The sequence below is a fragment of the Meleagris gallopavo genome, chromosome 3 (genome assembly GCF_000146605.3).
Source record: "Meleagris gallopavo isolate NT-WF06-2002-E0010 breed Aviagen turkey brand Nicholas breeding stock chromosome 3, Turkey_5.1, whole genome shotgun sequence".
NCBI lineage: Eukaryota > Metazoa > Chordata > Aves > Galliformes > Phasianidae > Meleagris > Meleagris gallopavo.
In genome coordinates this window covers 31,667,046-31,681,038 of record NC_015013.2, presented here as the reverse complement: position 1 = coordinate 31,681,038, position 13,993 = coordinate 31,667,046, and the positions used below count along the sequence as shown (strand labels likewise).

General features: G+C 39.7%; 1 protein-coding gene across 10 annotated transcripts in view; it reads right to left on the bottom strand.

Annotated features, from left to right (window-relative positions):
* LOC100547566 (poly(rC)-binding protein 3-like) overlaps nt 1-13,993 on the bottom strand; it is a 55,872-nt gene that overhangs the window by 30,411 nt on the left and 11,468 nt on the right. For all 10 annotated transcript variants that reach the window (XM_010708598.3, XM_010708603.3, XM_010708599.3 and 7 more), the window contains exons 2-6: nt 13,291-13,314; nt 13,161-13,193; nt 9,824-9,940; nt 4,785-4,916; nt 1,193-1,321 (exon numbers count right to left, since the gene is read on the bottom strand). In XM_010708598.3, coding sequence (XP_010706900.1) covers nt 1,193-1,321; nt 4,785-4,916; nt 9,824-9,940; nt 13,161-13,193; nt 13,291-13,314 — 435 coding nt within the window. The remainder of the gene's footprint in view (nt 1-1,192; nt 1,322-4,784; nt 4,917-9,823; nt 9,941-13,160; nt 13,194-13,290; nt 13,315-13,993) is intronic.

Here is a 13,993-nt window from a genome sequence, read left to right as displayed (position 1 = left end):
TCAGTGCTTTAACTACAACTAAGAAAGGTAGCAACCAAAACACTTCCATTAATTAATACCAAGTACTTAGCTATTTCACTTCAATGAGAGTGGTTTATTTTCTAAATTAAATGTATCTATTTATTCTGTGAATGCCACTTGCATACAGGACTACACACCATGCTCAAAGCTGATAATAATTACTATAATGTACTCCACGTCTAATGAACTACCATTAGTTTTTGAATATTATCTTCTATATTATTTTTATACATAAATTCTTTCCTCCCAGTAGTCCAGCAAAAACTGAAGCAAGAGTCACTTTTTTTCCAAGTAAAATATTGGGCGTTTCTTCAGTTTTATGCCTTTTTTTTTTTGTCACAAAGGCTGGGTGTTATTTAGAGACAGTGCATTCTTATGCCTATAGCCTGTAGCCACAATGCTGTCTCACTGCTTCTCCTATCTTTAAGGAATATAAAATAAATAGGACATCAGAGATCATGAGACAGCTCCTGACTACACGTAAAATAAAAAAGTCCATATAACCCAAAATCCCAAACAGAGAAAATATTCCAGCAAAAAAATGTGATAAAAATGGAGAAGCTGTACGTTCCACGTCAAAAGCTGTGGATGCCATGTCAAGTTTTTTCATTTTGATATGCTGATGTTTTTTTCAAACTTTAACTTAATCAGTTGTGTACTTGCATGAAAATATATACATGTTCAATACAGGATTAAACAACTCAAATTTATGGAGAAATTAATTTTGTATCATTTAACTTCAAAGCTAAAAAAATGCCATTGCAAAGAAACTTAATAGCCTTATGCAGTGATCTGACCCCAAGGAAGGAAAGAGTCCTGGAATGTTTAAACCACATGAGCTAGAATTGCTTCTACTTTAAACAAGACCTACGTGTTTTTGTCCTGCTCTGCATCAGAATAAAATGCTTTTCTCAAAAGATGGGCTGCAGCTCTGTGCAGGACCATGCTTTGCTGCTTGACAGTGTCATGACTGCCCTGGCCGTAGGTTGCTAAGCCTGCTCCGAGAGGTTCCCAGACACCAGTCAAGTATTTGAGGCTCTGTCAGGGTCCCCCTGAAATCCCTGACTGGGGATGGATGGACAGCACCTCAGGGAATCCCCGGGTAGTTGAAAATCAACATTATGTTTGAACATCTCCCATATGAGAGGCAAGAACCCAAATGATCACTTACCTCCAGCATGACCACGCATATCTGTTTCACACACTGGATGATGGCATCGGGAGTGCCTGATATAGTCACTGCACGCTCTGTTGAGTTTGGCAGCATATCCCCTGCTACTTGCACCTGGGCTCCTGTGGACTTGAGCAGAAGCAAACCAAAGAGAGTATCACTATCAGGAAGGCAATGCCAGCTTTCATGGCTAGGGATGGATATGGTGGAGGGCATGCACCTCTTCGTGCTAAATACACGGGAAAACGTGGATATACACACACACCAACACAGCAGTTGGGGTCTGGAAGAGCTCGGATTTGCCTGTTCAAACCAATTTACAAAAATTCCAATAATAGAAAGACTAATGCTCAGTAGCTGGTAAAGATGTAAACTGTCACCTGAATTTCAGGACAAATCTGTTAACCACCTCAAAAACAGATAATTACAGTGCTGATTAAAGAGAAGAACGGAGGAGAGGAGAGGAGAGGAGAGGAGAGGAGAGGAGAGGAGAGGAGAGGAGGCCAAAATAATCCTTGGCATTATTTCACAAAAATCATGAAAGACTTTCAATCAACAGAAAAAAACCCACATGCATTTCATATTGAAGTTGCACTTCCACATATTACAAACAAGATGTTTTCCTGGTTGTTATTGTAAATAGCTATATATATATATATATTTAGTTAGTTTTTAATTATCATTGAGTTTGTGTCAGCCAGCAAGAAGTTATTTTATTTTCCTGGTGGTCACACACAACACATGTTATTCTTCTTTCCAGAGACTGATTAAATTACTCACTACTGCTATATAAAAGACAGATATCAATTCCTTTTTCCGTAACAGGCTTTGAAATTTCATCATAATTTCATCAATCTGCCATGCTTTTCTTTCTTTTTCTTACAGCCTTGTCTTGCAAATGCATGCATTCCTTGGGCAGCAGCCCTACCTACAAAAATGCATCCACCCCTCATGCAATTGCTACTCAGTGTGTTGTGTGATGATGAAATTATACCATATCTTGAGGTAGATGCAATTTTTTTTGTTGTTGCTGTTTTATAGTGGTTATTGTTTAACATACAGTTCTGGGTATCTGTATGACTAGCATAAAATACTCTGCAAAGTACTGCAGTCATTTATGTATTTGCTTCCAATGCTAGTTTTGTTTATTCTTTTACTTTGGTCGTATGTCAGCAATGAAAAAATAAATCAGGTCTTCCCAATACCCTTCTGACTATGCAAATGTGAAGTGTGCATCCATGCTACATTAGCCTTATCCAAAGACTCCTTTGACCACACAATATGCTTTTACTTCCTTGCACTAGAGAGGTAGCTAACTGCTTCCGAAACTGTTCTCACCAGAATAATCACTGTACACAGACCAATTTCACTTGTAAGAACCTGTGTCCTACAAGACTCACCCAACGTTATGGATGATATTTCCACTTGAAACAAAAGACAAAGAGGTGACAGCTATAAAACCAGCAGCTAAGTGTTTAACAGACCACACTTGGTGCTTCTGCCCAGTACTATTTTAACACAAATGAGAAACTAGCCAGAGCCCTATTGCCAGACAGCTCTGAATAAAGAGACCAGTGTTTCCTATATGTCTAATATTTGCACAGAAAATCAAGTGCACATCAAGTGACACTGTCTCTCACATCCCAAAAGCATGTTTGAAAATAAGTACTAATGAGTGGCACAGCTCCCTGACTCTTTAATGAAAAAAAGGTAACAAAATACCAAGAAAATAAATAAAATTATTTGCAGGTCTTGGTAAATAAAAAGACTACTTCAAATGGCAGAACTCTGAATTATTCCTCCATGAGTTTACAGCAGACAATATACGCATGTTTTCATGTGCTCCCATTATAAAGCAAAATGCACAAGGAGAAACAACATGTTGTTTGTGTGGCTGCAAAATCTGCAACAGCCTTTGGCTGCTCTGCCTGCTGATGGAAGCAGTGTGTACTGTCTGCACTTCAGTACATGTGAGGAGAGGAAAAAACCTTCCAGCAGAGGCCAAATCTTGACAGGTGAAGCTGTGCCTGCAAAAAGGACTTCACTGAAAAACTCCCAGAACAATAAAATTTGAATCCAAATGAAAGAATCTGGAAGTATCTGAAAGTCAAGAGGACAAGACCTTGGACGGTCCTCTATGGTCACTTACTCTTCCATGGTAATGCAACATTTCAAAGCAAATTTTAGACATTTAATTTTGATCAAAACATTTTCCAGTCCTCTACAACATCTAATCAAATCTTCTCTTACCAAAATGTCCGTTTTTTTTTCTTCCATGTTTGAAATGAAACTTGGAAGTTCAATGAAACATACTGTTCTTGAAGATACGTTTTTAGATAAAAAGGGAAGTTTCCCTGGTAAAACTTGGTGACAAAGTCAAATAAAAAAACAGTCAGCACTTCATCTTGCTATTCAACACTCTGTTCTGTTAGAATGAATACAAACGTAGAAGGAGCACCATCATTTTCTCCAGAGTAAAAAGCCATTTTCAGAAATGTTTATTCAAATTCTTTTTATATAAATTTAGCATGTACCTACTTTTGTTGTTTTACTGATTAAAAACATCAGATCCTCAGCTTGACATGTGCTAAGTTGCTGTAGTCACAGTAGGAACAATTCAAGCTGACACCGTGTGATCATTTTTGCATTTTCTGATTAGAGAAAAATGTGACTGCTAGCACACTGAATTGAATGAATGCCTTTAGATAAAGTCTGAATTAAAAATAAATCAATATGAGATGGGAATAGATGAGGTCAGGTCACTCATGGAACAGTGAGATTAGGGAGAAACAGAAAAACAAATCAATTTAAAAAAAAAAAGGTAGTTACAAGAGTTTGATCTCATGACTGGCCTCCCCAGCACAACCTGGGCCTTTCCCTGACTGCAAAGGTTGGAACTGGCCTCGAAATGTCCACAACACTCTGGCTTGGCCTCCTCAGTGTTGCTGGCTGGGGGACGATGCTGAAAAAGAAATCTGAAAGGACATTTTTATTTGCTAGGTTGTTGATTTGCTGAAATGTGCTTGACTGTTTTGTCAGTTGTTTATTTTCCTCATCCAAGTTGTGTTTGAGCTGCTGTAGTAGTGTTGCAATGAATGCATTGTAAAGCTGTTTTTTTATTTCATACACTGTCTCTGTGTCCAAGAAGATACAAGGGCACTGTGGTGTTGGTCACTGGCTTGCCATAGAGCAAGGCTTTCTGAGGCTTTTCACTCAGCACGTTTGACAGTCAACAGGATAACGCCCTGGCTGTCATTTACGACCACCTCCTCCTTCCACAACTGCCATGAAGTAACGAGTCATAGTAAATGCTGTACACATAATTTTAGTAAAATAATTTTCACAGAATCACTGAATGGTTTAGGTTGAAAGGGCCCTCAAAGCCGACCCAGTCCCAACCCCACGCCATAGGCAGGGCTGCCCAGGACTCCATCCAACCTGGCCTTGAGTGCCTCCAGGGATGGGGCACCGCAGATTCTCTGGGCAGCTGTGCAGTGCCTCACCGCCCTCTGAGTAAAAAATCTCCATTGGCAAAGTGCAATGGAATGACACTGAGCTAGTCAGAAACCCTGGCAGACATCCCGAGACTTACCTCCCTGATTTCTTTGATTTTGGAGCCTCCTTTTCCTATAAGGGATCCGCACTGACTTGCTGGCACGACAAGCCGCAGTGTTACAGGTGGCTTGCTTGTCACTGAGCTGTTTGTCATTGAAGCATTTATGTCCTGTAATAGCAACATCAATCAGAATTAGCTGAGGATTTGTCATTCCTTTTGGGTACTAAAAGGCTCAGAGCAAATGCCTGAGCAGTTCTTGAGGACTCAGGCAGTTTGTAACTAATTGTGTCTCATCTCTGCTGCAGGTAAAGCCACCAGCAATGTAGATGATACACTGTAAGCATGACTGCACAAGAAGCAGAGGAGGAAGGCTTGTGCTCCCTGCTGTCACAGCAGTGAGACCAGGGGACAGCCTCTGTGACAAGACTGGGAGGTGACTGTGGCACCTGCCTTTAGACGAGCTGAAGCAGATGGAAAAAACAAGCAGGTTTTTGAGTTCACAGGCCCCCAAATCCTGACTTTGTTTCTTTTCCACTATCTTGAGTTGAACATTTCTACTATATATTACATCTTTTCACATAGCTTCTCTTCATTGCCACAAAGAAAAAAGGTTTTAAGAGGAAATGACAAAGATGATCTATGACCAATCTGAAGCAAATAAAAGCAGATAATATTGATAAATACTTTGCTGCACCCATGCTTAATTTCTCTTTTGTAGCAGATCTGTATATTTATAGCACCGTACACTTTCTAAAATATTTTTCATCACAGCTATGTAACCAGAGTATTAACAATAGCAGTTATCTGTACCCAGGTATTTTAACATGTATTCATGTATTCTGTTATCTAGTCAAACTACACTGCCTATTTTCAAGGGCTTTTTAACATACTACTTGTCACAAGGTTTGCACTGTTTTAAATATATTTTTGTTTTTTCAAAGTCTTCCAGCCACAGCAAAACTATCTCTCTAATTTCTTCATGCTCATCATCTAAAAGGAGTCAAATCCAAACAAGGAGTCCCAGTGACATAGTCATAAACCCATCATACAAAAAAAAACCCAACAAAACAACAAAAAAAACCCACACAGGAAAAGATAAAGCTGACCTTCCCACTGAATGAAGGGACCAAAATCAATCAATCAAGCAAGAAAGCAAGCAATTCACAAGCTAGCCGAACAACATATGGGAACACCAGCACCTCTGCATTTGGGATGGTAACATTCTGCTGTCTAAGAAGTAGCTCAATATGACCTTGGTAAGCTTCAAAGAGATGAAAAAATCTTGAACACAATGAGGCATGGCTGCACACCATAAGACAGAGATCAAATCAGTCCTCTGCAGCCCTTAACACACATTTTGTTTAGTACCAGAGTCAGTGAGAGATTGCAATCCAAAATAAAGCGGAAGGATAGCAGAGCTCTGCAACACACATGTATCTGAAATAAAGTGCAAGTCATACCAATTTTTCAGCTGGAAGATATCACCTCACTAGATCATGTTAGCATCAGGTAGTGGCATATAATCATCCAGATGCAGGTAAGTAACTCACTTCAAAGCCACCCAGCATGATCCTGATAATGTCTCCCACTTCCACATCAGAACTGAACTGGCCTCGAAGCATTCACTGCACTCAGGTGCACTTAAAAGCACTTCAAAACACTTGTTCATTTAAGACCGCTCTACTCTGTTTTCTCCTCACTGTTCAGAAGTAGTCAAACCTAACCATGGAATCTCAGTGACACACTGATAAAGGCATCAGATCAGCTTAAAAACACAGAAAAGATGAGTGAGCAAAAAGATCCCCTCCAGAACTGCACGTTCCCAAAGTAGTGCTGGCTGGAAAAATTCTCGCAGGACAGTTTTATTTTGAACTGGAATATTTGTTTCTTTAACTTTCTGTGCACTGCATCCATCTCCTCAGGCCTTTGAAAGACGTAAGAGTTGGACCTTGCATGGTTTTCCTCCTGTCTTCCTCATCTAGTTTATATTTTCAGTGTAGGTAAGTTAAAAGAGGCAGGCCTAGCTGCACTTTAACATAAATGCTTGAAAAAAACTCTGGCAGCAGCACTTCATCACAGAAACATCATCAAATAGCTTAGGTTGGAAGGGACCTCATAGGTCATCTAGTTCCAACTCTGACTTTGTGTCTGGACCACATCTCACACAACTGAGCCACAGCTACTATCTGAAAACCACGTCTGGGCAAACATAAAAGGAAACTCACGTGTTTGAAGCAATTCTTCCTTCCACACTCAACAAATTAATCACAAATTCCTCCCCTCTTTCCCATACCAAAATTTGATACACAGAGTTTAAAGCAAGTTCTCACAATTTTTTTTTTTTTTTGTAGCATTTCTAGCTGAAAACTCAAGAGTATTCTGGCTCATGTACAACTCACATCTTGTGGGACAGATAGCCCATAAAACAATATTTGGTGGAGTTTTACACTGCTGTTTGCTACATATAGGTGCAGCAATTATCACACTGGTGCTCTTCAGATTTCTTAGTATAAGTAAAAAGAATATTTTATAGCAAGAGTGATATTCCATTGTCGGATTTTCTATTCCATAACTGGCTTAAGAAATCTCCAGTAGTAAGATATGTATAAGAAATGGCATTGGGCAGCCAGCTCGATTCTAAGTTCTGAAACAGTATTTCATTTTGACTCTAAAGCGTTACAGTTACCTCACTGTATTGAAAGGAATAATTACAGGAAACCAAACTGATTTTATGAGACATTTTTCCTTACCGCTGTTCTTTCAAATACTCTGGCATCCAATTATATTAAAAATGAAATACAGACACTTCAGAATACATATGATGCATGAGTTCTGTATTAAGTGCCAATATTCTTACTAAAATCAATGCTAAGGGTCCAGATTACCCTCTAAGATCTGAGCGCAAATATGCATAAAATCCACTCTAATGCCTGAAGTTCACATTTCTTTGCCTATCAAAAATATCATGGTAAGTTTGGCTTTTTTTTTTTTTTGGAGAGGTGGGGTGGGTCAGGTATTTAACGCTATGTGGTGTTCAATGTTTTTATGAGAAATGCGATGCTATTTCTACTGGGTACTCATTTTGATGGGAACTGGCAGGGATTAGAGATTCCCACAGCACTCTGCAGGATAAGATCGTAAGGAGAACACGCTCTTCATGCAGAGAAGATGCTCTCTCTGAATTGCAGCGTGTTGGTATGATGCTGTGCATGAAACAGAATCATAATCTATAGAAGGAACAGAGATAGGTATGAAATGGGCAAGGAGATAAAACTCTGACAGAGATGACAACAGATGGTTTTACAACGGTACTACAGATAATTGCTTGTGCAGTTCTGCAAGGTTCAACCTCAAAGTCAGCATTATCTCATTAAAAACTGGTAAAGAAAACAAACAAAAAAAATGTACTGTGCCATAAATCCAAGGTATCTTATCAACACACTGAACAACTGTAATATTACATAGGAAGATCTGAAAGATCACGAAAGAGTGGAGGAGGATGAAACGGGATTAACATTTCCAGTATTAAAAAGAAGAGCCATTTGCCTGGGGACTAATAAGATGGTCTGCTGAGATTTAGGAAGTTCCCAATGAACACGCCTGAGGATGAGCTGGGTACATCACAGCCCCAGTGCAGTTACAAACAAAATGTTACCCTAGGTGGGGGTGAGGCATTGCCAGCAGGGATGGGATTGTTTTAGCATGATAGCCAGCCCAGGGGACATTTAATGCCTTTAATTAAACCCCTGTGCAACTTCATTTGCAACCTGTTCACAATTAACATAGGCATTTAGCACAGACTGCAAAGGTACAAAGGGAGTGCAGAGGGTTTGGAGAGTGCCCTTCATGAAAGACTGAGCTTGGCTCGTTTATTCTGGAAAAAGCAGAAGTGTGAGGGGATAAAGCTGTTTTATAAAAAAATGTCTGAGAGGAAACCTCAGGACTGGAAAGGCAAGAATTAGCAGCAGCTGCTGGTGCACGAACAAAGCCATAAGAACTACTTGTGAATAAATTTCCACGGGGAGAGAGAAGGCATCCAGGTATCAGAGAACTGAGGTTGTGAATCCAATATCAGGAACTAAAAAAATATAAAGTAGTTTTTGATCATGCCATAAAGGGGATTGCAAGACATACTGCAGACAATTGTACCTGATGACCCACAAACTCTCTTCTGATCCTGTTGCTCTAAATTTGAATAATCACCAAAGGTAAACAAAGCTACAGACTGGCATTCCCCATCATCACTTCTCTGCAGGCAATTCCTTCAGGAGAAGGTGAATTGCCTTCCGCAGGAGCTTCTGCTTCCCACAGAGGACAGGAGAGACACCTGGATGAGTGATTTTCAAAAGCAGAGGGAGTCAAGTCCTCTCCTATGTGAACAGGGTTCATGTTTGGCAGCCTGCTGCCTTTTTTTTCCCTTTTTTTTTTTAAGTTTCCTGTTAAAGCAGTGACCAAATCTAACTGCAGCTGGTCCATGAAACTTGAGGAGATCTGAGCGCTTTAGATACATATCTGCATGGAATGGTAATTCTACGGTAAATTGAGCACTCCCTTGCCTCACTTACTATTAGTGCCTTCATTATAATTAATTTTAAAAGCCAATCCTTAAATATGGTAATTAGTAATTACATAGGTCTTTAAAATAAAAATTTTCTAGTTGAATGAATTATATACTCATTTTGACGTATGTAAAATTTACATCAATACCAAATGGAATCAGATAAAAACAGAGCTAAAAGTTAGGCAATTATTTTTTGCAAATCATACTCACGACGGGACCAGACATTTTCTAAGACATTTTTCTTACCATTAGTGCACATTACTAGAAGCAATTGCTTTTCCCTGAAGCCTCCAAAAAGCAAAAGAAATGATCAAACAGCTTGTAAATTGACCCATTATTTTTCTTCGGTGTTACTGCCAAAAGCCTTTATAAAAATACAACCACTTTCATTGCTATTAAATAGAACATTAAACAAATCATATTTAACATTAAAGCAAACATGAGAAAATTCAAACATTTGTATCTGTATTTCAACTTCAAGAGAGAATTTTTATTTATTTATTTATTTGCTTACCTCTTCAAATTTTAGTGCAATCATAGAAAAAGCTTTAAAAATTGCATCTGTTGGGCCTGTTATGGTCACAATTCTTTCTGGACAGGAGCCTTCGGAAATATTGATTCGAGCCCCACTCTGTCAAAAAGAACAAACACTTTTCAATTTTATACTTCCTGGGGAGAAAAGTAAGCAAGAGCAGGGATATAGTTTGGGAAGGAATATCTTGAGGCATCTAATTCACTCGCCTACAATTGTAGCCTCAACATATATAATTTCAGCATAAACTGATCACACTCCAAAGATTCATCTAACTGTGGGAAGCCAAGTTCTGTCTCAGTAAACACTTAACCAGCTTTCATCACAGTATGCAAATAGCACCTCTATAACTCAAAGGTACAAATAATTACATTATGAAGTTTTTGCTTCTGAAAAGCTAACCTTAAAGAGGACTGGAGCTGCAGAATTTCAGACAAGCTTCTTTTCTTCAGGGAGTATCAATACTTTGAAGCCTGGACTCAAATACAGTGCTTGATATGTCTAGCTGGGGCATTGCTTTGGAATATGGGATGGTTCCTTTTAGCTCTGTGTCATGGGAATTTACTCAATATGCACAAAATAATCCTCTAAAGAACTATTGGTAGGACACGCAATGGGGATGGTGTTATCTCCTTTAAAGCAAGGAGCCTGCAGGAAGAAATTGGAAAACTGCTTCTGAGAGACTAAGGAGCATGGCTCTCAGGTATACTTATTCCCTTATATGTTACTGTAGCAATGCAGAGAAAACCCCTAAATCAGATGTAAATATGCTTAATAGGATTATCAGTGGATGTAATAATCAAATCCAGTTCAGGTAAGATAAACCCTGTGCCTCCTCTGAGGTTTCAGCCACGGAAATGAGTTAATGCAGCCTAAGAAGTCATCAGAGCATCAACTGATGCAGAGACGCTGACCTCCATGAGGATGCAGGCCTCCAGCAAACGTGAGATACTATGAGTTCGTAGAATCATATAATCATTTGAGCTGGAAGGACCCTTAAAAGCCATCGAGTCTGACTCCCTTGCAATGAAGAGGAACACCTCCAGCAGATCAGGGTGTTCAGAGTCCCCTGCAACCTGACCTTGAGTGTCTACAGGGACAAGGCATCCACCACCTCTCTGGACAACCTGTGCCAGTGCCTCACCACTCAGACTATACAAAACTTTCTCCTTATATTTAACCTAAATCTCCCCTGTCCTAGCTTGAAACCCTTTGCTTCCAAAGTTACCACAAACCAGCTATGTGGTGTGTGCACGAGCCTTTATTCATCTGTGTACTGCTGCTGAACACTAAGATAGCTTATTTCCCCAAGTGACAACAACCAATCACAGCAGCAAAATACCCACACCACTAACTAACAGAAAAATCTAGCTGTCATGGTGTTTGCTGGCAGATCCACTTGGTATTCATAGAATAGAAAGGCTGGCAGATATTTCTTCTGACAGGTGAATCTAAGTGGGGATTGTCTCAGTCAAACACCACAGTTCTATCAGGAAGGAGATGAAGCCTGGGGTGAGTTCAGCTGGCAGCAGCATTTGGTTGCAGGGATTACAGTCTGTCCTTGGGATACTGTTCTGCAGTGAGCCAGGCAGAAGCACAGCTGGGAATAGCTGCTTGTGATATGGCCTCAACTGCCGCATGGCCCTCCAGTACACTTCTGGTCAGAACGACCATAGATTATGTGGGAATGTCCAATATTTGTGTAGAAAGTTAATGATTGCAGGGCACAGATTGGGGAGGTTTGTACTTCAGAATCATGTTTTTATGACATTTCTCTGATGACAGAGCAAGTCAACATTGCATTTTGTTGTTGGCTTGCAAATTACCACATCTACCAGGGAAGTCAAAATACAACTATGATTTGTTTTTAAAGGAGGCCTGGAGGAGTCAGTGATTTAAAAGAAGGACTGAGTTATCACTGCTTGGAAACACAACCGCTTAGTCCTTGTTAGTAGTAAAGAGGCATACAATTCCTTTTTATAAAATGAAAAACCAAACTGCTTGCAATTATCTATAAGTGACAGTAGCTTTTCGAGGAGAATATTTTATATTCACCTTGAAAAACTGATCAGGAACTATAACACTTCTCTAAGATGTTTGACTCAGAAATCAGGAACACTTTCTAATGACAGTTTCCCCTACATGCAGCCAGCTTAACCCCAAAGATATCTACCTGTGATCATAATTAAAAATTAGATTACAATGTGTTTAATTGACTCTAAAGGTTACCTAGTATATTCAAAACTGGTTTTTTTCCCTCTTTTTATTTTTAAATCTTAACAATTATACTTATTTATAAAAACATGAGTGAAACCTCTCATCATCAACAGAAGAGCTCTGAATTCAGTCAGCCTGAAAATGAACTCCCTGTAGTGTATGTTTAAAGATGTATCTCATAATTTTCTTCACTCCAAGTATGCTGAGATTTTTCTGCCAGAGACCACCTATCAGTGTACAAAATAACAAAGCAAGTGACATAGTAAAGTACAGCGGAGATACCAGAACCAAACTAACTTTTCTTGAGGCATCCTCTGTACACCTTGTGCTCCTGAAGTTTCAAGCAGCAGGATTTTTCTTTTGAATCCTGCTTTTAGCCAATATTTCAAACAAGGAAACTTTCAAGGATGTGTGCAGGTTAGATGTGTTGATGTGCAGGACACGAGGCATAATTCTCTACAGATGCTGCAGCTTGCTTTGGGATAGAGAAAGAGGTCTACAACAACTGGCGAGATTAAAGTTTATGCAGAGCCTTGCCTCCATTAGCTTCTTTGTGCTTATAACCTTTTCAAAGGATGTGAATGGCTGGTGTGCAGGTCTAGTCTGTCCAAACACTACTGACTGCTGCAAAATGAGGAAAAGTCAAGTCTGTGCCCAGACATAGCTGAGGGATGCTTTGGCATGTGAAATCCAGCTCCATCTCTGCTGAAGATTGAGTCTACCTCACACTTCACATAGCATCACTCTAAAGCTTGGTTTCAGATTATGGGAGCTCCCTGCTGGGCAACCGTGACGCACACAGGAGCAATGCTGGCAGGCTGGGGAAAGGCAGAGAGGTTTGGATGCACACAATCATGCTGGCTAATCTGTTCGAGATAAGACAGCAGCAGGCACACTGCTATGGGAACGAAGGGCTCCAGACTGCTGCAGTGATAAGGAAGTGACATTAACGGCAGTGCTTAATTTAGGCCAGCACATTTGCACAGCACCGCGTGTAACAGGGAGGTGATGCTCAGAGAGCCGTCCACTTGATGGCAGTACCGTTCCATACCCTGATTTCCCTGGCAAGGAAGGCAAGTGAAGACACCAAGGCTCATCTTACCTCCTCCCGCATCTTCTTAACTGTCTCACCTTTCTGTTGAAGAAAGAGAAAAAAGTTAGCCTGGGCTGATGAAGGGTACAGATATGCAACATTTTGACATGGCAATAAAGAGAAAAAGTAATTTCCTGACCTTTCCAATAATGCTTCCAACCTCCTGAAATGGAAAAGAAGACAGTGTAAGTGAACGATATGATTTGCTAGGGAAGAACATTTGCTAAGCTCCTAAGCTATTTTGCTATTACTTATTTTAAACCTGGAATGTGAAGCGTAGCTGCTATACACAAATATGCCATGTTAGATGCAAAACGATGGGCTAAAAATGTGACTTCACAGACTGTGCAAGAAAAATACCTTTCACAGAAACTCATCTTGTGGTTACATATAAATTCCGCTACTAAAAATGTGGATAAATGCCTATATCAGGGGGTGAAACATTAAAAAAAAAATAGCAGAAAAATTACCAGAGAAAATGGGATATAATGCATGCATCAAAATAATTGCTGGTATCTCCAGGGGCAGGCACTTACCTTCTTCTCACCACTTAATAGCTAGTGTTGAATTTCCATGCCACCAAGTGGTATTGCTTGAACACCTGGTGGCCTGTCTTAATCTCCCCATTAGGCACTTAGAGAATAATAATAATTGCTAATCACTTTTCAGAGTTTGGGAATTGCTGCTCCTACAATCTTCCATAAAGGGACAGAAAATACTGAGAAATGTCACCATGAACACAAAATAGGAGAATGATTTGGCAGTTCTGGCAATATCCCAAGGGTAAAAAATTCGGTGCATAAAAGCAACAGGTAGCAAAAATAAAGCTAATACTCTAAAAT